At 37.1% G+C, this 25,570-nt stretch overlaps 2 protein-coding genes across 5 annotated transcripts in view; one reads left to right on the forward strand and one right to left on the reverse strand.

The window, feature by feature from the left end:
• The window catches only part of ext1b (exostosin glycosyltransferase 1b), a 68,967-nt gene extending 64,174 nt beyond the window's left edge, over window positions 1-4,793 (forward strand). For both annotated transcript variants that reach the window (XM_026288563.1, XM_026288564.1), the window contains 2 exons: window positions 1,454-1,625; window positions 1,715-4,793. In XM_026288563.1, coding sequence (XP_026144348.1) covers window positions 1,454-1,625; window positions 1,715-1,900 — 358 coding nt within the window. In that variant the 3' untranslated portion in view covers window positions 1,901-4,793. The remainder of the gene's footprint in view (window positions 1-1,453; window positions 1,626-1,714) is intronic.
• An 860-nt stretch (window positions 4,794-5,653) lies between these two features.
• Window positions 5,654-23,825, reverse strand: med30 (mediator complex subunit 30). Of its 3 annotated transcripts, XR_003294435.1 has the most exons (6): window positions 23,674-23,825; window positions 23,108-23,329; window positions 22,866-23,024; window positions 18,294-18,387; window positions 17,910-18,017; window positions 6,190-6,206 (listed from the first exon to the last, which is right to left on the reverse strand). XR_003294435.1 is itself a non-coding variant. In XM_026288565.1 (5 exons), the coding sequence occupies exons 2-5, from the start codon at window positions 23,258-23,260 to the stop codon at window positions 6,111-6,113; spliced, it is 516 nt and encodes a 171-aa protein (XP_026144350.1). In that variant the 5' UTR covers window positions 23,261-23,329; window positions 23,674-23,821; the 3' UTR covers window positions 5,654-6,110. The 3 variants fall into 3 exon arrangements, 2 of the variants coding, with proteins under 2 accessions (XP_026144350.1, XP_026144351.1); XM_026288565.1 differs by lacking the exon at window positions 18,294-18,387 and having other exon boundaries at window positions 5,654-6,206; window positions 23,674-23,821; XM_026288566.1 differs by lacking the exon at window positions 18,294-18,387 and having other exon boundaries at window positions 5,654-6,206; window positions 23,108-23,306; window positions 23,674-23,743.
• Between the last annotated feature and the right edge of the window lie 1,745 nt (window positions 23,826-25,570).

The raw sequence follows: 25,570 nt of genomic DNA on the forward strand, positions 1-25,570 counted from the left end.
CTCTCTCTCTCACTCACTCACTCACTCAATGGTTTGGGATTATTTTTAGCCAGAAATAAAAACTTTTAAGCAGTGATGCATACATTTGTTTAGTTAAAGGAAAGACTGTATTTCAAATAAATGTTGTTCTTTTGAAATTTTCATTGTGTTAATTTTGTTAATCTAACTGATGAAAAATGTTTGCAGTTTTTTCCTATGACTACAATGACACTAAAGTCAATAGAGGATAACAGTGACTATATCAACATGCGATATCATTGACAATAAACAACAAGATAAAATGTGTTTTTATTTTCCTCTGAAAAAATAAAAAAAGAGCTTTCGTGTGTGGTTGCCAGATATCAAAAGGTCAGTTTAAAAGGATATATTTTCTGCCCAGTGTTTTGCTTTATTTTTGTGCTCGCTCTTCATTGTGGAAGCAATGTCAACAGACAAGTGCAAAATTAACTTTCAACAACAATATGAACTGTGTTCAATATTGATGATACTAAGAAATTTTACTTGAATGCCATATCACTGATAGATCGAATAAAAGCTTAATTTAAAAGCTAAAATTTTAAAAAAATAATTTACTGAAAATCTGGTAATTCATCAGTACTAAATTAAAAGCAGTAATATCACAGACACATTTTCATAATTAAGTTCTTTAAAATGGAGACTACCATTACAACAAGTAGACCTGGCAATATTTGTAAAATATTAATTCAGCAATAAAAATCAATCTTTAAATTAAACTGTCTCTGATCTAGCATTTAAAGAAAGTCTCACCATACACTACGCAGCGCTATGATCTTAAACAGGAAGTACAGGAAATTTCCATCATGGTAATACCACAGACATTGAGGACATGAAAAGGTCATTTTTCTTTAAATATCACAGAACTAATTATATAAAATTATTTTCTTGCCAAAATAAGTATTGTATTGTGTAATTGTATTTAACATGCATAATATATATATATATATATATATATATATATATATATATATATATATATATATATATATATATATATATATATATATATATATATATATATTTTATTTATTTTTTTTATTACAGTTATATTGTTGCAAAGTTTAATACCACATGTCACCACAAATAATGACCGAATATGATGGCACCAGCTTTAGGGGAGAATTGTTTATTAATTTTCTCAGAAATACATGATTTGCTGTTTCCATAGTAAGCTAGAAACCTGTAGCAAGGACACATTTGTAGGACAAGCAGCAATTATATATATATTTAAAACTGAAGCTCTTAAAAAAAAAAAAAAAGCCATTGATTAAATGACTGATTGGTTTTTGTTGCAGTTAATGAAAACAATCTATATATTTTATCCATTTTATCCAGCACATTATGTTCATTGTCCTATTGAGCTTTTGTTTATGATTTGGTTGTCTTAACCTGTCCTTGACAATGTCCATGTTCTTCATTCCGTCCTTTTCTCCAGATATTACCACTTCCTGTATACCAACTTCCTGCCAAATAGCCTGAAGAGCATGGTGGACCAGCTGGCAAACTGTGAGGACATCCTCATGAACTTCCTAGTGTCTGCTGTCACCAAGCTGCCGCCCATAAAGGTCACACAGAAAAAACAGTACAAGGAGACCATGATGGCTCAGGTAAGTGAGAAAAAAAAGCCACACTCCAGATAATTAAACCTATATGAGCTTGAGCAAGCCACCTAATCTTGTGCATCTGTTCCTCTTAGTCATCTCGTGCTTCGCGCTGGGCGGACCCGGACCACTTTGCCCAACGCCAGACCTGCATGAACAAGTTCGCCAGCTGGTTTGGCGGCATGCCACTGGTCCACTCCCAAATGAGACTGGACCCCGTTCTGTTTAAGGACCAGGTCTCCATCCTCCGCAAGAAATACAGGGAGATCGAGCGGCTCTGACCAGACTGGCGCCCCTTGTCGGACGTTCAACAGGGGGCCGCAAGAGACTCTCCGGAGCAGAGGAGGACCATAGCGGAAGAGCCCGTGGCTCAGTTTTCCCTTCAGCAGCACACAAGCAAAGGACAAACACGGGCCTCTGTGGACCTCCAGACACACGTGACACACTTTTAACTCTTCTGAAGATTTAGTTTTGTTGCAAGGTTGGTAACGAATGCCACAGAAAAACTTTCCCAGTACACGAGCGAGTTGTTGGACGACAGGAGGGACGCATCATCGTATTAGCACTTCTTCATCACGCCACATCTGGATCCGTCCACCCTCCCGCTTCGGATGTCAACATCATGTTCTCAGTTCTTTCCGAGGTCTCGAGCCATGATTGTGTACGATTGAGCTCATATGGTTTAATTTCCAAGTTTTTGAGGTATTAGGGGTTTTTTCCTTTTCAAAACACTTCATAATCATTTAGTTTCACTGGAAGGCTATGATGTAGACGGTGCAGGTGAATAGTTCACAGACACAGAATATAACTGTGAGCAAAAAAAGGGCCGTAACATTGCATTCGAAACGGCGATCCCTCTTATTAGTTGCATAACCACCATTCAAACACCCTGCAGTATTTTATTTCTTATATTTAAAAATGGTGCCAAGACTAATGAGTTGCCTTAAGTGGCTTGTGAAACCCTCCCTACCTAATTAATTCATGCAAATCCACCTTAAAGTGTATTAAAAAAAAATTAATTAGAATTCCCTAAATCCTCACGTTATTAAACAGCCCGACTCAGAGAAAAAAAAAAAAAAATGTTTGTCATAGTCAATAGAAAAATTAGCATGGAAACAAAGGCAGAGCTTACAGTGCAGGAACGCCATCTGTTTAGGTGTGAAAACTTTTGTAGACATCAGCGCATGACAGGTTGCACCGTAAGGACTTATGGCCGTAATTTAAGTGAGATGTCTCTCACCTCCTTTATCTTCCCTGTCCCTGTGAAAAATGAGCTGTCCATCAAAGTTCAATGCCACTGCCTCATTTCTCCTCTTCAGCCTGCTATTTTAAACGCAACTCCTTCACATATAAAACTCACTCAGCCACAAATGGACACCTGGCTTATTTCTGTCCACTAGAGAGTGACGAGTGTATGCTTCCTTTACATCCTTTCTTGTTGATTTCATATCAAGGGAATGGTTCTCAAGACGTTGGGCCCCTCCAGTGTTGTTTCTCTGTGTTTTCCAGAGTCAGAGTGGAGCGTGTTGTCAGCCTCCACTCACAGGTACTTGAATGTCTGATGACTTGAAGGAGTGCCGAGCTTTAGTGGCCTTTTGTGAAGGTGACTGGACTTAAAATGTGCCAGCTGTGAGCCAAAGCCTTTTTTCCTTTTCATGTTTTCTTCACATAATGCATCAGAATTCGGTTGATGCTGTGACATGATGTACACTACATGTTTTTTGGGGGGTTCCCTCCATGTGGACATGGTCTGCCCACGCTGAAATTTAAAAGCATATCTGACACTGAATGTTGTTTAGGAACCCTTCAAATGTTGTGCGTTGTATTTTAATAAGCATCATGACTTTAAAGGCCTCCGAAATTAGCAGTAATGTGATTCATTTGACATTATTCGAACTGAAAATCGTACATTTTAGTGTGTCCATCTTGACATTTAAGTTTAGGTGCTGGCTTGAATCTTGTTATACAAGTGTGTGAATTTAATTTCAAGTCCCTGAAAGCTTCTAATATGATTGCCCTCTTAACTGTTGCATAAAATCTTCATTTGTAAGTAGTTGTCTTTGTCATCCTTTTTCTGTTTTAACAAAAATGGCCCACATCTGGTTAAGTTTTAAGTTCAGCAAACCAGCTAATATAAAAATGTTATATCCCGCGTTTATACCTATGATTGTCATTGTTATAATGTCATACCACAGAATCAACGTCTGGCCTCGCACAATTTCATCGGCCAAATTAAAAGACACTTCAATGTACATAATACTTGTTCACACAGCTTGATCTACACAATTCTATGTAGGATGATGCAACTGAGATGATTTTAGGGAGTAGATGTGTGCATCAGATGTCCGTTTTGATTAATATGTGCATCCCGTCACGATGTCATTGCCAATTCTGTCATCAGGGCTTGTGATGCGCCCAGCATCATCCAGATCTGCCCAAGGCCCTTGTCAGTGTGGAGCATGTGCGCAGACGACACACTGATAGCTGTGTGCATTGACGCCATTTCTTTTTGGGGTTTTTTTTTTTACTACCCAGCTTAACGTGACAAAGCCATTCATTTGAAATTGGCCTGTTGAATGCTGCTGCTACCACTACACACTTGCAAGATCACCAAAGAATCTTGGCAAATTTAAAATCATGCAATTGTATTGTGTTGTCATTCTTGTATGGTTTCTCTACCTTTTCATTCCGTCAAGTTCATCCTGTTTTAATGTAAACTGGTAAAATTAGCATCTGATTTCTCTTACATTACTGTCTGTGATTAGCAATAAGCAATATAGAGTCATGCTCAAAAACATCACTGATTTCTCCCTGATTGTGCCTTTTAATTCAATTGAGTTTGGACAGAAGCGGCAAAATCTTAAAAATAAATAAAATAAATGGCTGCATCATATTCTGACACTAAAATTTCACAGCATCTGTTAAACACGCAACTGTATTTCTCACGTTAGGCTGTTAACCAGAATTGCATGACCACTTTAGGCTATTTATGAGTAAATACTGATTTGTTTTGGGTTATGTTTATTCAGATCTGATTGTTTTGCTCTCTCCTGTCCTGACCCTTCATCCCAGTAATTAACAGATGACTTTTTATAGAGGTAATAAAGAAATTGCAAAATGCCAATTTTGTATGAATGATTTATAAGAAAATGAATAAAGTCATATTTGATGCTATAATGGTGCGATTTGCGTGTTTATTTTTCCGATTAATGGTATAAAGAGGTTACCAATAAGGGATTATATTGATCTGTAAACTGTAAAAATGTAACTCTAAAAATGCTACAGTAAAAACACTTTAAATGGTTAAGTTCCCCTACAATATATGGTAAAAAAAAAAAAAAAAAAAAAAACTGTATTGGACATTTTAAAATTTCAATGTAATTTTACAGTAGTACAAGCAGTGGAAAAGTAATGTAGAATTTACAGTGAATAACCGTAAATTAGCTATGTTTCTTAGTTTTGTCTTCTCAGTTTTGAACATTAGAATTGTATGTTACACCAAATTTTGTTAAAAATAATGTTTATTGCATTATTTCAGTTTCATATGCGTTAACCATGATGATGTTTTAGTGTTTAGTGATTAACACTATGCAACTTCTATATGTGTTAATATTTAAAAGCTGCTTGTAATGGGCTTTTGTTAATCATGTGACTTTCTCACCACCTGCTTTTGGTGGTTATCAGTGCATTACAAATGTGAAAAACAGATTTCAGTAGTTCAGTAGGATGGTATATTAACATTTATATCAGTTGATGAAATTACGGTATTTAAATGTAAATTTAAGCTACATTCGTAAAACGTTGCTACCACATTTTTTAATGTAAAAATTCTGGCAACCACAGCTGCCATTTTTTTACTGTACATTTTACCCATTTTCTTTTCTTACGGTGTACATGCTGAAATTCAGCACTTGACTGTGCAGTTACTGTAGATGGCTGTGCATTCTTTTTTATATAGATTTTTATTATATCTAATACTGAAATTAGACCATTTGTACTTGAGGGTTTTTTCCCCAATCACAACCACAAAAGTATGAAGTAGTCGATACCCACTGGTATAAGGTTTATACTTGATAGATATATCAACAACACTGATATGCAATATGTTTCACAATTTTTTTTTATGCAAGTTACAACCGAGAACTAAGTTTAACAGTAAATAGGAGCTATCGTTCATGCAAAATATGAGGAATATACTGGCGTAAAAGGTTCATTTTAGAGTATATCTGAGTGAATGAGCAGACTTGCTCAGACCTCCTAATGTTCATCAGGTTGAAAATTGAATCCAAGTCAGCTGGTATTTCAACCGTGTGTTATGAATGCAGCAGAATTTCTTCAGTTCAGTCCTCTTTTCGCTTCCTACCTTCTCTCAATTTTGTGCCTCGCTGCTCTTTCCTGCATCTATCTTATGTGTCCCGCTGAAAGCAGAGCTCATGAATGCAGCAAAAAGGCTGTGTATGTACAACACTGACTCTGTGCACACACACGTTTTCAGCTCCTGACAGCCAGCATGGAGTTGATCTCCCAGATGAGGTTTCTGAGCTGGTCCATAATCATCTTCAGCTGCTGGTTCTTCTGTTTGAGTTTCTGTGATAAAAATGGAAAATAAAAATGTTCAGTTATTGAACTGTTAATATGCAGCACTGACATATTACGTCACAGACTTAACATTTTTCAGTAGCATAACAGCTAAGCTATTTTCACAATGATGTAGCAGGGTTTCTTTTCCTAACTACTACCTGTGTAGCATGATAAAACTCAGCATTATCTCATGCCAAATAATATATCATAATTTCAGTGTACAGAGCAGTAAGAAGACTCACAAAACAGTGGAATAAATTGTATTTACTATGTAGTGAATGTTTCCTATACCACACAATCTGTAGCACCACAGCAACAGAAACTATTACCTGATACGTTACTTTAATCTGATAGAATAACCACTGGAATATTTTGATTGTGCCCAGTCTTTGTTTTTGCATATACCATGCCAATAACACAAGATGAAATCATAAAGTGTCAACCAGTGTATTCCAGTTAATGAATAAATGTATTTTAATGAATCAGTCAAAAGACTCACAATCTCAAACAGGTTTGAATGAACTGAACATCTATATACACATATACACACACACACATACATATATATACATATATATATATATATATATATATATATATATATATATATATATATATATATATATACATATACATATACATATACATATACATATACACATACACATACACATACACGCGCACACACACACACACACACACACACACACACACATAAATACATTTAAATATTTCCTAAACCTAAACTGTATATGTGTTTTTTTATATATACATAATAAATATACATAGTAGACACACACATATATTATGTAAATAAAAACTTATTTTGGATGCGATTAATCAGTTAATCGTTTGAAAGCACTAACAGTTCTTTTAAATGAAAGAACCGGCTCACAAGAGTCATTTACTCATGAATCAGACTATAGTGTGTGCTTGTCCAGCAGTGAGCAGGGATAACTGTTCTTGCCATTTAGTATGTGTTACACTGCGATTTTTTTTATCTTACAACATTCAATTCACATTGCAACTCACATTCATACCTCAGATAAAATATGATTTCCTTTACCATGTTGCTGGAGTTCATCACTGTAAATGGTTAACATCACCACAAGTAGCCTTTTTGTTTAACTGCTTTATGCAAAGGACTATATACTTACATACTCAGAGATGGGTTTTTGAGAATCACTTGTTTAAAACACGTGACAGCAATTCAACACAAAAAGTAAGTCGATCAAGTCAAGATGTTTAGCTGTTTTCTGACCAAACTGAAAGGGGATAAATATGATTCAAGCCACTTTGTTGTATGATTGCTGGTGTTGTACTGGACACAGCAGGCTAGAAACAGCAAGAGGTTCTCTGGCCAAAAACACCTTGTTAAAGAAAATGGCTAGAGGAAAATGTCATTCAAACTGACACTCTTTATAACAGTTTTGTGCAGGAGAGTATCTCTGAAGCTTCATGGTGTTAGGCCACAGCAGAAGTATAATGCGCTTATACCAGCCCACCTCGTGTCAATTGTACAAGCTGCTGGTGGTGTAATAGAACGGGAACTGTTTGCTTGGTGCACTACAGGCCTCTTAAATACAAACAGTGCTTTATTTAGATGCTGTAGTGTATAAGCATTGTTACTGACCATCTGTATCCCTATATAGCCACAGTCTACCCATTTGTAATGAATAGCCTACTTCCACTGGGACAATGCACCATGTCACAAAGCATTCATCATCTCCACCTTGTTCTATTGTGGGAATAGCTTGTGACTTCAGCTTGTTCCAATGGTAACACGGTCCCCTGATCTCAATCCAATAGAGCACCATTGGGGTGAGCTGGAATGAGAAGTTCATGCAGCCTGTAAATGGGCAGAGACTGTGTGATTGTATTGAGTTAACCTGGCTAGAACCGCTGAGGAATTCTTCCTGCATGGTTTGCTGAATCCTTGCCACAAACAATTCAGACAGTTCTGGAGGCAAAGCAGTGTGCTGATCTGTACTACTCGGGTGTACCGAAAAATTTACACATTTATTTTAAACAGTATTTAGCTTCTATTTAAAAAAAAATTGTATCTCATATCATTTAAAGTTTATTTGCAGTTTTAAATAATATTTAGGTAAACTGTAAAAAGGTAAAAAAAATAAAAATAAAGTCAGTAATCATAGCACCTAAAGTAAAAACTTTAATTTAATTGTATAAATTTAAAATATATAAATATATACAAATATACACAAATATAAATATGAAGATATATATATATATATATATATATATATATATATATATATATATATATATATATATATATATAGTGGTTGGCATAGATTATTTTTTTTAATCTAGATTAATCTCACTGTGATCTTGAAATTAATCTAGATTAAAATGGCTCATTCAAATTCTGCCAAAGGCATTCAGAATATTTTTGTGTTACCCAAATAAAATTGACAAACAGTAAGTCTTTGAGAAGGGGTTTATCAAGCTAGGTGGTGCATTAGAAAAGGGGCTCATCTCCTGTTTCCAAAATGCATCACAAAGTGCTTGAAAAAGCTGTAAACTAATTCCACATTGCACAAGGTGCAAACAACATTACTCCGGTTTCACACCAATGTTTAAGTTTTTTTCAAGTTTGTAGGTGTCAAGGTACAGAAACCAAATAATAGCACTGGATAGTCTTCAATATAAAAATGAAATATACAATCAAACCTACATTTATTCAGACACCTTCAACATTTCTCACATTATTACAGTTTTGCTATATATATCAAAAATGATATCTGGTGTCTGAATAATTTTTGGTTTGACCGTTAAAACTATAAAGTAATTCAGTCAAGAGAAGTGAGAGATTTTAATTTTCTTGGATTAGCATTACAGCAGCCAGTAGATAAATTAGACGCGGTCACTTTAAGAGACGATGAACGCATCCAATATAATACAAATCCCATTTTTTTCCTCAACTGTTTACTTTCATTTAAGAAACAACTTGAGTTTTTTAATCTAGATTAATTTCAAAATCACAGTGAGATTAATCTAGATTTAAAAAAATAATCTATGCCCATCTCTAGTTTGGACACACCTTCTCATTCAAAGAGTTTTCTTTATTTTCATGACTATGAAAATTGTAGAGTCACACTGAAGGCATCAAGGACTATTTGACCGAGAAGGAGAGTGATGGGGTGCTGCGCCAGATGACCTGGCCTCCACAGTCACCGGACCTGAACCCAATCGAGATGGTTTAGGGGTGAGCTGGACCGCAGACAGAAGGCAAAAGGGCCAACAAGTGCTAAGCATCTCTCGGGGAACTCCTTCAAGACTGTTGGAAGACCATTTCAGGTGACTACCTCTTGAAGCTCATCAAGAGAATGACAAGAGTGTGCAAAGCAGTAATCAAAGCAAAAGGTGGCTACTTTGAACAACCTAGAATATGACATATTTTCAGTTGTTTCACACTTTTTTGTTATTTATATAATTCCATATATAATTCCACAAGTGTTAATTCATAGTTTTGATGCCTTCAGTGTGAATCTACAATTTTCATAGTCGTGAAAATAAAGAAAACTCTTTGAATGAAAAGGTGTGTCCAAACTTTTGGTCTGTACTATATAAATAAAACATGTTTTAATTAAGAAAATTATACTTTTCATGAATATATGAAACTGCTTAGTTAAAGGTGCAGTAGGGAACATTTGACGCTCTTGCGGTCAATAAACAGAACTGCTTGCGTCTTGCGGAAGAACATTGTAGCCGGAGCTACTTCTCTCTGGGGGAAGTCGTGGCCTAATGGTTAGAGGGTTGGACTCCCAATCCCAGTCTCAGGCCGGACGGAATTGTGGGAGGGGGTAGTGCATGAACAGCTCTCTCTCCACCTTCTAATACCACGACTTAGGTGCCCTTGAGCAAGGCATCGAACCCCCAACTGCTCCCCAGGCGCCGCAGCATAAATGGCTGCCCACTGCTCCGGGTGTGTGCTCACAGTGTGTGTGTGTGTGTGTGTGTGTGTGTGTGTGTGTGTTCACTGCCTTCAATAAAATAATGTCAGAAATTCAAAATATGCACTATCATTTAAAAGCTTGGGGTTGTTATTTTTGTTTTTGAAAGTCTTCTATGCTCACTAAGGTTGAATTAATTTTTTATCAATACTAAAGTAAAAACTGTAATTTTGTGTAATGTTATATTTAAAAAAAATCTCTCTCTTTTATTATATGATAAAATCTGTCGTTTTTTCTGTCTTCAGTGTCACATGAGCCTTCAGGAAATAATTCTAATAACTTTTTTAACAGTCCGCTTAGAAACAAAAACACTGCGATGGCAAAATCAATATCATGGAAGGAAAAATTGTGGCAATTCGCTATTTTATAACAGTCTTTATTGTAACTTTTGATAAATCTAATGCATCAATGCTATTTATAAAAATAAATAATAATAAAAAACCTTACCCCAAACTTTTAAATGGAAGCCTATAGGCTTAATATCTATTACCTTTTTTGTATAAAAGTTCACACCCCAAACTTTTAAATGACAGCCTATAGGCTTAATATCTATAACCTGATTGCACAAAAGTTCACACACAATAAAACTGATGACATAATACATTTTAAGCAAATTGCTCACAGCAGGCAATGGCAATGGTGCTTTAAAAAGGATGAACTTAGAGATGCAACTTCTCTAAGACAGTCAACCTACTAGGAAAAAGCAGAGCTCCAGCAACAGGCCTGGTGGGATCAGTAGTAAGTGATGACCCTGGTGAGCTGAACTGCTGTCTAGCACCATTTAGACACAATAAAGCCTAAGTATAAATGAACAGGTCCCAGCTGGTGCAGGGCAGTACACTACATTGATCGCTTCTTCCTTTTTTACCAGGGTCAACCTGGATCATGATTGCTCCAGGAACACTGACAGGCACTTGTTGTCAAGCACTGAAACAGGAGTCCTGAGGCAAGCTCAGAGGACACAAGTTTCTCATAGAGCAGAGAGGTAAAGCCTCACTTGATCATGATTCTCAGTACAGATTAAACTGTGATAAAGGGCTCTCATCATCCGACTGGCTTTCAGATGTTAGCATGAAGGCAACTGCTTGGTGGCAGCTCAGCTCTCAGGACAAAGTTGCTTCTTCTTATTGAGCACTGAAAGCCACTGCGGGCTGCTTAATAAATGTGAAGTCAATGTGACCTGAAGTTTAATAACCTACACACTTACATTTTAGAATGTACTTGTCCACTGACTAATAAAGGGACAGTTCACTCAGTAATATACTTATTTACTCACTGCCATGTCATTCATTTTAGCCTACAGAATGACAAGTCAATGGAAGCCTAAACAACAATTGACTTTCACTAACATTTCTCATAACATTTATCTTTAAAAAAGAAAGTCATATGGGTTTAGAATGGCATGAGGGTGAATAAATGATGACAGAATTAATTCATTATTTTTTATTATTACTTCCTTCCTTCCTTTTAGTAGTGCTACTTATCATTAATAGTAATAATAAGTGATATTTAAGGACTAGTTCAAATTTGCTGCCAATAATCACAAATTCGTTAAGTGGCTTTTGCAGAAGACAATCAGAAGAGATAAACTGCATTTACTTTTTTCATATCATTCAGTCCTAGGCTCAAACATGGCATCTCATTTTGCCTCTCCCTTCAGCTGAAACCCTTACCTCACCGACTCACTGTGAGATCAAAGCAGCCGTCCTCGATAATGTGCGCGGTGGGAAGAGTTTTTGATCAAATGCGGACTTATTAAAATTCAGGTTTGTTCAAATGTGCTATGTCTTACACTGAGTGACAGCTGGATGATGTGCTTGCACCAGTGCAAAGAAAAATGTGTGTTTTTCATTGGCACCCAAAACTGTGAGAAGCACAAATTAGTCTCTCAGGTCTAAATGGATTAAAAAAAGCTATTGAGAAGTGTGGATTAAATACCAGTTAGAACATGTTTATTGCAGAGACTGATCAAAGCGAAACGATTTGAAACTAAGAAAATTTAAATGGAATGAAATAAAATGCAGAACAAGCCTTCATTATAAAAACTGTGACCTTGGATTACACATGGCTAATCCGCCTCGTCTCTCTCGACTTGTTTCAACATTTCTGCTCGCTGAGATTGAGCAGGAATTACTAGTTTAAGAGTCTGGGAGTGAAGCGAGGGGATTACACTGATTGAAGAGCGGGAAACAATGTACCACTTCATTCTAATCCATGTGACATCACAACATCTTTAATGCAACTATTGTGTTCTGCTTATTTAAAAACACTTCTCATTCATTCTCAAACCGTTGACTAGATGGAATCCAGAAGCGAGATCTCAAAAGCAGATGCCTCCTAAGATTTCTGAGCAAAGTGGATTTTGAATACAACTTCCAAAGCAAAATGGTTTTAATATTTGATAATTAAATTGCAAGTCAGAAATGACTGTCAGGGTATAAGTAAATTAAGTTCAATTCAATTCAATTTAAATGAATGAATGAATGAAATTAATGAATTAATGAAGCACTATATGTACATTTCCCTGAACAGATGTGAATGGCATTAGTCTTTTCTTTGAATTAGCATTATCTCTCCCATGTCGACTATCTTGTAGATTAAATGATGTGGACAGTGTGTTCTTCTGGCATTAATGCTGCTGCTAAACATCCAAAAATTGAACTAGCTGCATCAGCTGTTTATTTTGATCAAAGCTGAAGCCAGATGGCCCCTCTGTGTGTTACATGAGAAGACTGCTGATGGCAAGAATGCAGGAAATGATGAGTGACAGAAATCTACAGAAAAAAACACTGCAACAACTGCCCTTCAACAAAATTCCTTCAGACATGTTGACAATTCAACAGAAAAGATACCAAAGTCTTTGAAAGACAGCTAAAAATATAACTAGATGTTTACATTTTCTGAAAAAAAAAGTGGTGCTTGCTTCTTCAAGTCACCTACTGTACAGAACATGACGCTTGCTTATACAAAAGCCTTCAACACTTTCCGAAGAACCCCTTGGTGTACAGAGAGACCCCTGATACATACTGTATAAAAGTGAATATTGCATTTAAAGCCTCACATATAACAGAATGATACTATACATGGCGCAAACCAATAAAAATATTGAAAATTCAAGGTCTGTTGAGGTTAACTTGACTGAGACTCCAGACACTCCAAAGTTGTACATAAAATATTTTTTAAAGTAACCTGTATTTATAAATGTAAATTAAACGAATAATTTATAAATTACATTTATATTTATAAAATATAAATTAAAATTACAATTGAAATTAAAGGAAATCAAATTAAAATTTATAAGAAGAACACAGCCCACAGATATTCTGGTGGTTATACTTTTCGAATCCCTCTTTCAATGGACATCTATAGGCTTTACACCAATTTTATCATCTGTATATGTCTAATCACTGATAAAAAAAATAACTCAAACGTGCTTTTTAGAAAGTTATTTCATAATTTCACAAAGTCTAGTCTGTAGTAGCGCAAAGGGGTTGGTTCGTAAATACAGGAAACAGTAATAATGGTACTTGCTTTACCGTGCGCCAAATGAAAACCTGTAAACCTCTCTTCCAAATGCTCTCCGGAGTATAAGCAGCAGTAAAGAGAGACTGTGTGTGAAATGTCAAAGTATTGAAGGTTGTTTCCATTGATCACTGCTCTGCGCCCCAGCATTTTTCAATCTTGCAACACCAGACTGCTGTCAGCCTGCAGTATTGATTTTGCTGTTTATTGTTACTTCGTTTACAGTGCTTGTATCAACCCTCCATGACCATTCCCTGCCCACTCCATCTGCGCCTATAAACACATATGCACGTAGGCTGTCTGCTGAATTTAAACTAAACCGATCTAGTTGCAAATGATTTGCAAATGATCTCATCTCCTAACGTTTCATTATTTTCGTTCCACTACAGCAATTCATTAACGAGAACCTAAACTCAATTAAAAACACAATGTTCAAGTAGAAAAGTTCATCAGATCTTCAAAGCACCGTTTCGGTTTTGAGCTAAACAGTGTGGCATGTGTGAGCGCTGCGACTGGGACGAGTGGGAGTGAAAGGATTGATGGAGAAACGAAACAAAGAGGAACTAAAGCCCCAACCCAATGTGTTGAGACTGAGACGCTGGAGGAGGGAGGAGATCTATATAGATCAGAGGTGAAGGACGAGAGGGATGAAAGAAAGATGTCACCCACTTGGGGAATGACTGATGCAATGGAAACAGAAACCACATGATGTCAAATCATAATTCGAGCTAAAGTGTTTTCTTGTTATCAGTTTGTAATCCTTAAATAAGACAGTGCTGAATTTCAGAATTAAACAAGGCATGTCCCTTCATATCTAGACTACTGTATTTTTTTAAATATTGATATTTCATGAATAATTAAGCATATCACCTTTCCCCAATTACTTATATTATATGTATAGTCCAGAGAAGATGATTTTTATTATTGAAATGAGAATAGGATTATTTCGCATTTGGGGGATTGCCTTCAGGATCTGACTAGTGCTACAATGCATAAAATTGTTAATGCTTCTAAAAATATGCCTCATTTTTTTAATGCAAAAATACACAATGGTGCTAAAGACATTGTTAAAACAAGAGAAAGCTTTCTTTTAAAAAAGGATTGTGTGATTCCCAATCAGGCATATCCCTGCATCCCATTGTTACAGCGGGTTCTTTCATCTGTTCTCAGACTGTCAGGGGTTTACTGCATCTGGCTCCAATGAGCGCTTCCCAAGCAGCATAAAAGGAGAGATGAGCAATAGAAATCTTTCAGGGAAAGTGTAGCAGTAATTCCATTTTAAAGCCTAAAGTGAGAAAGATGTAATTTTAGCCCCACCGCTCTTACGGTAGAAAAGGGAAAACTCTGGATTTGGCTGAGAAGACAAAAAGGGATCGTTTTGAAACTGAATCATATTTCCACATGGGTAGTAGGCCAAGCAAAGTACAAAATACAAGACAAATAAGAGCAGCGTCAGTTCCTATTTGAGCACTGATTTATGGAGGGTGAATCCGTATAATCCAATCACTGATAATGCAAAGATATTTTAGTAAGTCAAATATGGGCCTGTTTCTCACACAAAGCTTTTAAATAAAAGGTGTCTTGAAGACAAAATGAGGGCGAGTTAAGGATGTCAGAATGAAAGAAGATCCATAATACTATCTTCCTTTTTTTGTTATTTGGGTTTAAACCAACATTAGACTGTGAGACTTTCCAGACCTCGAGTGGCTTTAATTTGTTGTTTAAATGTTAACACAACCATCTGATGAAAAAAAAAAACCTAATTATTCGTACACTAGTACAAAGTAATAATAGGAAAACAAACTGCAATTGCTCAACCTGAAGCGCAATGAAGCGCTGCGAAATGTTTTCTATTTTCAGCGTGTCTCTTTTTTCCATGCCCTAAGCATGCTGGGCCTTCCTCCCTGACCCTGTTTGCACCAATTAAAAGGCCTCTAGCCGGTAAACCTGTTCTAATGGATGACATATGAACTGACTAATCATGTGGAGAATTGAGTGCCTCCTCCAAGCATGTGTGTGTGTGTGTGTATGGGGAGGACTGTCTCCTCTGAACCGCCTCATTATGGTTCCGGCATGTTTGTTTATCAGAGCACAGCTCCACCACGGCCCCTCAGCCCCAGCCCTGCTCCGGAGATAACGGTAAACGCCCGCACCGCCACCTCCGCCGCAGCCTCTGCCGTTGTTGATTACGCTCACGGTATCTGCCTTCGGAGAGGCCTACTTGAAATTACAAACATTTTCCTCTCCCATTTCTCACTTTCTCATTTGAATGAAGAGGACAGACGGGGTAATTAACAGGGTATTAAAAAAACATTGAGAAGGGGGGCGGGTAAGAAAGAAAGAGTGCAAAAGGGGGGGAGAAAAAAAAGAGAGGAGAGTGGTGGAGAATAAATGAGAGCAGCCCGTCTCTCCAAGGCCTTCTTAATGGGCTGTGACATGAATTTATTAACAGTTAGAGCAGTGTTCAATCAAAGCGCCTGCCCGGATGAGTTGACAGTGCCTCGACTACAGTGGACCTTTGGATGGCCTCACACATCTGTGGGGCCCATAGGAGCCCCAGGGACTCTCACACCAAAGCAGTTAGAGAGCCAAGAAAAAGGGAGGGATGACAGGCTTTCAGTAGATTATCCTCTTGAGTCAGATGAGGCATATTTCGGACCTGCGTTTGTTTTCACTAACGGCTTTTCTTGAGCTTGTTTCTGAAATTTCTGTGCGATTAAAATAAGATTACACCTCTGAGATTTTGGCGATAGAAATTTTATAGTTATGGTACTAATGAAAGGTACAATAAAACTCTGCGGAACACATCCAAGATGTGTGAAGACAGATCGGTCATGGTGATGAAGGCCACTCTAGATTACAGGAGCATTATTCAGCATGGGCCCTGACAAACAGCAATTACCCCAATCGACAGATAACGAGAGCAGGGTGATCATTCAGTTACGGGACGCCCCATAAAGCAGAGGGGCATTACCATACTCGTGCTATACATCTTTCCACCATTTCACCAACTTGTTGGAGCTCCAACAGTGATGAAGGATTCAGTAAATCAAGCCTGAGCTCCATTGGCACGGCAAACGGCGGCACTCAATCAACAGGACAATGGCATGACTCTATTAAAAGGCGCAACCTAGCCTGCAATGGGATGAGTCAGAAAGACGTCTCCATTATGTTTCAACAAACTGACCTGAGTGCTAATTTTCAATCATCCATGGCCTCATTACTTTCATGCATGCGTCCATTTGCTCGTTCGAGCTGATGTCTATCTGCCAGTTCATCCATCAGTCCATTCATTACTATACCATTATCTGCATTTATCCGTCTATCTGTCCTTCCATCATCCTTCATACAGATGGATGGATGGAAAAATAAAAAAAAACGACTATTCTTAAAAAAAAATGAAATATTTGATTTGTTCACTTGCATGTAATGTGATTATAAACCAACATCAGATATCCTTGAACATGCAAATGCTGCACAGGCATATGATGGAGAGCTGTAACACATCTGCTCTCCACATCCTGACGCAACTTGACCTCCCCTGAGTTTGACATCCTTCATTCCCCCAAACATGGTCGCCTCATTCCGCATGTTATTTGCAGCTGGCTATTTGGCCGGCGAAAAGCTCCAGGGCCCTTATCACATGAGCATTTCTACACCGACTGCTTTTCATGAGCATGCTGCAGTTTTTAATAAGGCAGACTCAATGGCAGAGAGGGGCACAGAAAAAAATCGGATCATTTTGCTTTTACTGCAAGAAAGTCATGAAATCCTCAGTAGGTTTTCAAATACTATGGCTTCATTATGCGAGTGAATATGGCAGATATCCATGCTTGCCAAGTTAAAGGACACTGTAAACATATTCTAAACAAGGTCTCTGCAGACAGTGAAGTGGCCTGTTTTGGGTTTACATACTGGGGTAATGCTGCATTTATTTAATACTGAGTCACATCATGGTCCTTAAAGCTGATTAAGTGTTAAAGTGTTCATCTTTTCATTATTATTATCAATGTAGAAAACAGTTGCTTAATATCTTTGTGGAAACCATGGTATGTTTTTTTTAAGATTTTTTGATTAATAGAAACCTCTACAACATTTTAACAACACAGAGTATACCATGTATACCAATGTATACCTTAAATAAAAGTAAATGGCTTAAAATAAAAGCATTTGACAAATTTTAAATGTCAAAAAAATATATGGTTCTAACCTTGTTAACTTCCAGTACTTCTCTTCTCTCTTCACTGGCTGCGCGGATTTGATTGGCCATTCGGTCATCCAGTTTAGAACTGTCATCCTCTACATAGGGGATAAGTTGCTGAAAAACAAAGACAGAATAAAGTTACCACATAGTCACTTTTTTGATTACTTCACTCAGTTTTGTTTGGCACTGATGGCAACACAGTTTCAAGCCCTTCACTACCAGTTATCCAGAGGTGTAACGTCAAAAACAGCTATAAAATATAAAGCCCATTTCACACTTCAAAAAAAGAATCAGGCTCTGGTAAAAGATCTATTAAATTACCGTATGTTTTTTATTCGTTTTTTAAAGCAATTTAAAGCATTTAAAGCAACTGCATGTAATAGTACTTACCTTGAAACATAAGTTTCATAATCTTTCTGATGGTACACTGACTTCTAATAAGTCGAACGGCTTCTGTTTCTTTCCCATACTTCTTCCCAAACAGCTGTTGTGGGAGTAAGCAAGTTTGGTGAGTAGGTACAAAATTAAGCATATAGTCCAGATTGCTTTATGGCAGCTACAAATGCCCATGTACAGCTAGCCACTGTAATTACCACAGTGATATACATTCATTGTTATTAGCTACACCTGTTCAACTGCTCGTTCTCAGCCAATCACATGGGAGCAACTCAGTACATTTAGGCACACAGATATGGTCAAGACAAGCTGAAGTCCAAACTGCCAGCATCAGAACCAAGCATGTTGGTGCCACATAGGCTCATCGGCGTATTTAAGAAACTGCTCATCTCCTGGGATTTTTACATACAACTCTACATATCTAGGGTTTACAGAAAATGATCCAAAAAAGAGAAAATATCTAGTAAGCAGCAGTTCTGTGGGCGAAAATTCCAGAGGTCAGAAGAGACTGCCCAGACTGGTTTGAGCTGATAGAAAGGCAACACTAACCAGTAACCACTCATTACAACCGAGGTATGCAGAGGAGCATCTCTGAACACACAACCAGTTGAACATTGAAGCAAATGGGCTACAGCAATAGAAGCCCACCCTGGGTGCCATTCCTGTCAGCTAAGAACAGAAAACTGAGGCTACAAAAAAGTTTGCCTGGTCTGACAAGTCCCTCTGCAAAAACCTAAGGTTAAGTGCCCCCCCCCCCCCCACAATGATGTTTAAACCTGCAACCTTCAGCACACAAACCCAGATATTCAATCACTGAGTTACCACAAGTCACTGCCGAAGGGTTCAACAATCATACTATTTATTTTTAATGCTCAAAAGTAGGTTCAAATCTCTCCTGTATAAATCAGGGTCAATATACACACAAGACACAAGTATTTGATTATTTTACTTGCCACAAGCAATTTGATGCCTTCCTGAAGAAACATCTCGGATTAAAAATGAATGAAAAGGATATGGTGGTATTTGTGAACAGAAGCATGGATTTTGATAGTTGGGTTATCTCTAGGCAGCTTAAAAGTTGAGCGCCCTGAACTAAGGTTAAGCTGGGCCATTATCCAAAGCTGCATTTGAAAGCCTGAAAAATAATCACAAAAAGTATCAGAGGACAAAATCCACCACAGTTTGAATACAATTTTATGTAAACACTCACTGTGGTGACCTATTGTCTAAACAACACAACAGCTTAAGAGTTGAGATTGTAAATTAAACAACCTGGTGAAGCCCCAGTAATGGACTGTTGCATAATTCAAAAGGCTTTCATCGCAACCCTTAACAGAGAAATCAAAACCACCACATCTTAGCTTTTACATTTTGTAACATAACAGCCATCTCTGCTATTTTGCCTAAATAAATCACTCCACAGGCACTGCCCTTTGGCTTTAAAATGAAGTGGTTTGAATAATTCAGCTTTACAAATTGTCTGAGCCCTCTCAATAGCCTTGGACGAGGTTACAGTAAAAGCAGACCCTCGGATCCACCCTCAAATAAATCTCATTCACCTTTGATACGACTTTGTTTCCCTCCATTTACTGCAGGACAATGGTTCAAATAGTTCTCCCCGCATATGCTGTCTGAGATCCATAAAGTGTCTCATTCTTTTCTTGAGGTTCCATCATTCTGTGACCTTGCCAAACAGACAGCGGTCTCGCTGCTCTGCTGGCACTGGATCATGATCTCCTCACTTTAACATCACAGTGACACCTGCTGGTGTTCTGGATAAGAAATCAGTGTATGCCAGTAAAGAAAAATACCCTCATAGACAGCTGTTTTTTATCATAATGGGCATAAAACCAGTTGTTAATTCTCTCATTAAAAATAGCTGCATTTAAATTTAAGTTATTTTTATTAATAAAGCTCAGATTTGTACTGCGTACACTATATTCTTTTATTCTGTAAACACCCAATAACTACTTTCACAAGAAATATTTTCAGTGGGAAACGACAGGAAAAATTTTCTTGAAGATTTTCAAAAAAAATAAACATTACTGATCCCGAATTCGAAACAGTAGTGTAATTACGCCTTTCTCCCTTTTTATTATTTTTTTAGTCAAACTTTAATATAAAAACAGCAGTGCAAAGGTAACCAATGAACAGCTTAAAAGATCTATAATTTCAGCAGCAACAGAAAAATCAAGTTCCACATTCTGAGTCACTCGTATTTCATGGGTCTGCGGTTTACAGAACAGACCTTACAGGCTTAAGGCTGTCACATGCCAGCAGAAAAGCAAGAAGGAAAAATCTGATCATATGAAATGCAAAGAAGGGAGAGAGAAAGGCCCCTGGCAGGTTTGTCAAAGAAGTAAATGCAGCAAACCACAGGCGGGTGACTGGCCCAGCAGAGAAAGAAAAGACACAAGCCATAGCTGGAGGACTGATTTAATTAGCTTTGCGCACTTTAGGGCCAATGAATTTTAGAAAAGAACAAGGAAAAAAAACAACCTCTGAACCAAACTCACATTGAGTTTTAAAGGAAGTACCCACCTGTCAGGCAGGAAGTGGAGTAAGAAAGAGCCTGCTAGTTAATATAACGTTTACTCAAGGTCCAGACACTGAAAGATGGATGTGTTCTGCCAGCTGCCTGAAAACAATGATTCAGTGAGGTTCACTCGGGTTGATTGCTTTGAGGGGACTGAAGTGGGTGGAAAAAGTGAGGTGGTAAATGAAATGACATGGCTATTTCATTTGCGTTGTGCAGGAAATTCCACCGTTGGGAGCCGGTGATTGCCTGGGTTGGAAAATGCTGACATGAGGGACTTCGCCAGCTGTTCATTACAGAGCGCCGCAGCTAATTAGCGAGGTGATGAGGTAATGCCGCTGACTCCATTATAGCACTTCCTGTTTGGAGAGAAAGTGCAACAGGAGCTAAAGAGAACACCTGAAATCCAAACAGAAGAGGCCGAGCCAAAATAAATATCCTGTGAGCACAGGGGCACTTTTGGTAATGAGAAGAAAGAACTTGAATTTCCAACTCTCAAGGCTGTTGTTCATACCCTCCGGTTAAAGCTACTGCAGATCTAATGACTTTATTCCACCGCTCTGTTCGATCAAAGAAAAAAGATTGCACAAATGATTGGCTTAAGTGACTCAACAGACCAGCTGTGTATTCGATCCAACTCTAAAGGGCTTAATTTGCTCTCATACACATTTGAGTCTTAATTCCTGAGGGCCAAATTGTGTATAAATCACAGATATTTCATACCTGTGATTCTGAGTTCTTTGGTCTTTCATATCCTTTTTCTCAAGTTGAACGTTGTATTTTTTTCCAGATGTTTCAAGAAGTCATTACAGCAGTGCTTCAGAAGATCTGAAAAACATGCAAGCTCTTGCAGAGCTTGTTCTTTACAAGTCGAGACATGACGTCAATGAGCTCTTCGGGTGACCAAACTCAAGTCAGTGGGAATCTCAGTTGGACTCAATCACTAGATCGCTTCAATGCTAATAGGAAGCCAAGCTGACAATGTGATTCAAAGATGTTTCCTCCGCTGGAAATTGAAAGCTAGCACTCACAAGGTGCACTAATTAAAACATTCACAGCTGAGTGTATGTTATGGATGGACAGAAATCGATGAAGTACAAGATCAAATGAATCCACTCTTATATATTCACTCAAACTCCACTCTTTAAAGTTATCAAACCCTCATAACATAATTAATACTTTAATTATGTTATGTATTAAGGTTGTTCCCAAGATAACAGTAATCCTTATTCTTCAAAGAAAAAAAAAAAGTTGGGTTGGCTTTCACAAGATTGGCGAGTACGCTTGTACCACATATGCAAAGTGTGTGGCTCAGTGCTTAGCAAAGACAGATTTTTGATGGAAACAGCAGGTTTACTCAAACAAACTTTGTACTTGAATTTTTCTTTCAATGCAAATAACTATTCTAAAAGTTTGCATGGGATATATTGTTACTACCCGGTTCTTCAAAGGAAATTAAAGGTTGTCAAGTGTGCGAAATATAAATAAATGTAAATAAAACAACTGTAGATTTAATGAATGTATTCCACTGCACTCTTTGATAAAAGAAAAAATAAGGCAAGAATGACTGGCTTTAATAACTCAAAGCACCAGCTTAAATAAAGTAAATATCTTCAATTTTAGGCCTACTTGTTTAAAAAAAAAAAAAAAAAAATTTAAATACTCAACCCACCAAAAAGATGAAGCAAGTTCATTTCTTTTTTAATGTACAATTGTCATTTGCTCTTCGTAAAAAAAAAAAAAAAAGTTACAAGCAAATAATTATTTTTTATGGCAAATGTTAATTTTGATAATCTGTATAAAGTCAAAGACCAATATTAAACTGTCCATTAAAAAAAGTTTTGCTTATTGCTTCTTTAAAATTGCATCAAACTATTGAAAATATTCAAGATCGGTTTCATATTCAGAACCAAATGACTCAGTATCATGAAAGAAGTGAAATTAAAGTAAATTAAAGTACATAAAGTAATTGAAGAAAGTCAGTTTCATTAAAACTAGACTGGAATGTGATAGAGAAAGCATAATCTCACCTCAGGAGGAATGGGGTCCAGACCAGCACAATTTTCATTACATTTGTCATAGACAAGACGGAGCTTTCGGAAAAGAACAGAGAGCATGCGCAAGTGCTCCTGCAGTTTCCCCAACCGGTCCTGATGAGTGTTAGGATGATAGGTGACTCCATTGGGCAGCTGAGGGAGAAGATAGGGAGAATAAGAGTCATCTGGGTAAAGTCTTCACCTGTGGATGGATGTGTTTGAGTGGATGAACTTACCTGCATGTTTCTCAGCAGCTGAAAGATCTCCATGGTTCGTAAGACGATGTCCTGCACCGTCTCCTGTCCGATCCGACAGAGCGAGGCTGTGTTCACATCCCGAGCTGCCTGAGCCTGTTGCCCAGGGAACTGGGCCAGAGGAGGGGTTGTCATGGGCACTGATGGCTGAGTGGCTATTGAGTGGGACTTTGTGGCATGTCTGTTAACAATATATATTCATGGCTGTATAAGAGAGAGACAGAGAAAGCGAGTATTGACGTGTTACACCTAAATATAAACACAACAAACCATATATCACATATTAGCATTATCTAATCAAACTATAAACATTACATCAAAACAATAACCTGCAAAAGCAAGTGAAAACACATAATCATAGCCGTAACAGCATAAACATTTTTAGATACAACAAAACGTCATTATCCAGCTCTACACTGAGCTACTATCACTATAACGACACTGGACGAACAAAAACCTAGCGTGAGATAATCTTAACTTGAAATGTGATAGAAACACAGACAATGTTATTTGTCTAAATGTATGCAACATTAACAGCGTTTAAATACCTTTTTCACTTTGTTAGTGTTGTTGACGAGACGTCATTTTCCCCCGTGCTGTGTTCTCGTTTGAGTCAGCCATCGCGAGATTTCACGAGAAGTCACCGTGTACCACAAATGCAAAGTGTGTGGCTCAGCCTCAGCGTTTAGCAACGAAATCCTTTTGATGGAAACGGTGGGTTTGTTCAAACATATATCGTACTTAAATTTTGTTTCTAATACAAATAGCTATTCTACGAGCTTACATGTGATATTTATGCGTGTATGATTTTTACATGAAGGTGCAGTGCGCCATCTAACGTTCATTCATATTTTATAGCTTAGCCCAGTGGTGGCCAACCTTTTTCCTGGAGATCTTTACCTTCCATAATATGGTATATTCTGTTTCTGAATGCTAATCTTACAAAGTTACTGCCCTTCTACAATCAAACACAATAAATATGTGCTTAAAATTTAATTAATTAAAAATAATTACATTAAAATGCCATGTCCCCAAGTAAACCTGCATAACTACAGCCACAAATATAAGTAATAAAAATCAAACAAATTCCTTTTTTTTTCAATATTGTTTTATATTCTAATTTATATTATCCTCATGTTCATGTCTACGTGTTGTGTGTGTGTGTGTGTGTGTGTGTGTACAGGTATTCCCTGCATTATGGGGTCCAACTGTCCCCACAGGTATAGTAATAACAGTAAACTATTTGGTTCCCATGAGGAAAACAGCTTATACTCTAAGTCAAACAATCTAAAACAATTGTAGTTTTATGTGAGGGGTAAGTTAAGGTGTAGTGTTAGGGTAAGGATATAGAAAACATAATTTGTACAGCAGAAAAACCATTATGCCTATAACATGACCCATAACAATAGGAATATTAGTGTGTTTAAGTGTTTGTGAGTGTGGGAGAGAGAGAGAGCCAAATAATATGTTCTCTTAAACTATAAACTTTTTAATAGTAAAATACAATTAGCCTATTTTGTAGCCTAAAAAATGGACAGCAAAACAAATGAGATCTTATAACAATATAAGAACAACTTACTTTAAAGTGATATTAGGCCTTATATCCTATACATTTATCTGTTTTAGTGATTGTTCATTGTGACGATATGCTTCTTGTATTAGGCAACATGTTGAAATATACTGTTGTTTAGTGGTGTGATGTCCACCTTGTTATGTCCTGTCCACCCTGTTACCTCAGTGTTTTTATGATATTACTAAAATAAGTTCAACAAATGCATATATTTGTGGTTACCTGTAGGAACTAAAATGGTAAAATGAAATAAGTAAAAAATGGTTCCAAAATGGAAGCCCAGGTAAGACCCACTTTATGTGCCCAGGTAACTTTACTTACTTTACTTTATGTGCCCAGGTAAGACGCCTCTGATGGCACCAGAGCCCCTGCTCAACAAGTGCGAGCTAGAAAGTCTCGTTTGAATGTCTAATCCTGAAATGTATATGTATAAATGTTTTGCTGTTTACCGGTTTTAATTTTATGTTATTTGCTTGTTTTAAGGTTAATGCGATATGCCTTTATACAAAGATGCTTGCACTTGCAATATTTGCTTTGTAAGGATGAGTAAGTAACAGTTGTGAAATACAGGGTTTTGAGTATGATTAGATTAGATTAGATAAAACTTTTTGTCACAGAGCAGAGTACAAGTACAGAGCCAATGAAATGCAGTAAGCATTTAACCAGAAGTGTAAATAACAGAGTGCACAGCATAAATGAGTACACCCCCTCTAAAACTTAACAAATTCAGCAATTAATCTTTACTTAGTAGACATTTTAGGGATCTTTGAGGTGTAATGGTGTAAGCCTGCTTGATCAATTACCGAAGGAGAATGTAAAAATTATTCAGCAAAAAAAAGATTTTCTCATCAAAGTTATGCAATTTTGTGTTGCAA

Source organism: Carassius auratus, chromosome 19 (assembly GCF_003368295.1).
Source record: "Carassius auratus strain Wakin chromosome 19, ASM336829v1, whole genome shotgun sequence".
NCBI classification, from domain to species: domain Eukaryota; kingdom Metazoa; phylum Chordata; class Actinopteri; order Cypriniformes; family Cyprinidae; genus Carassius; species Carassius auratus.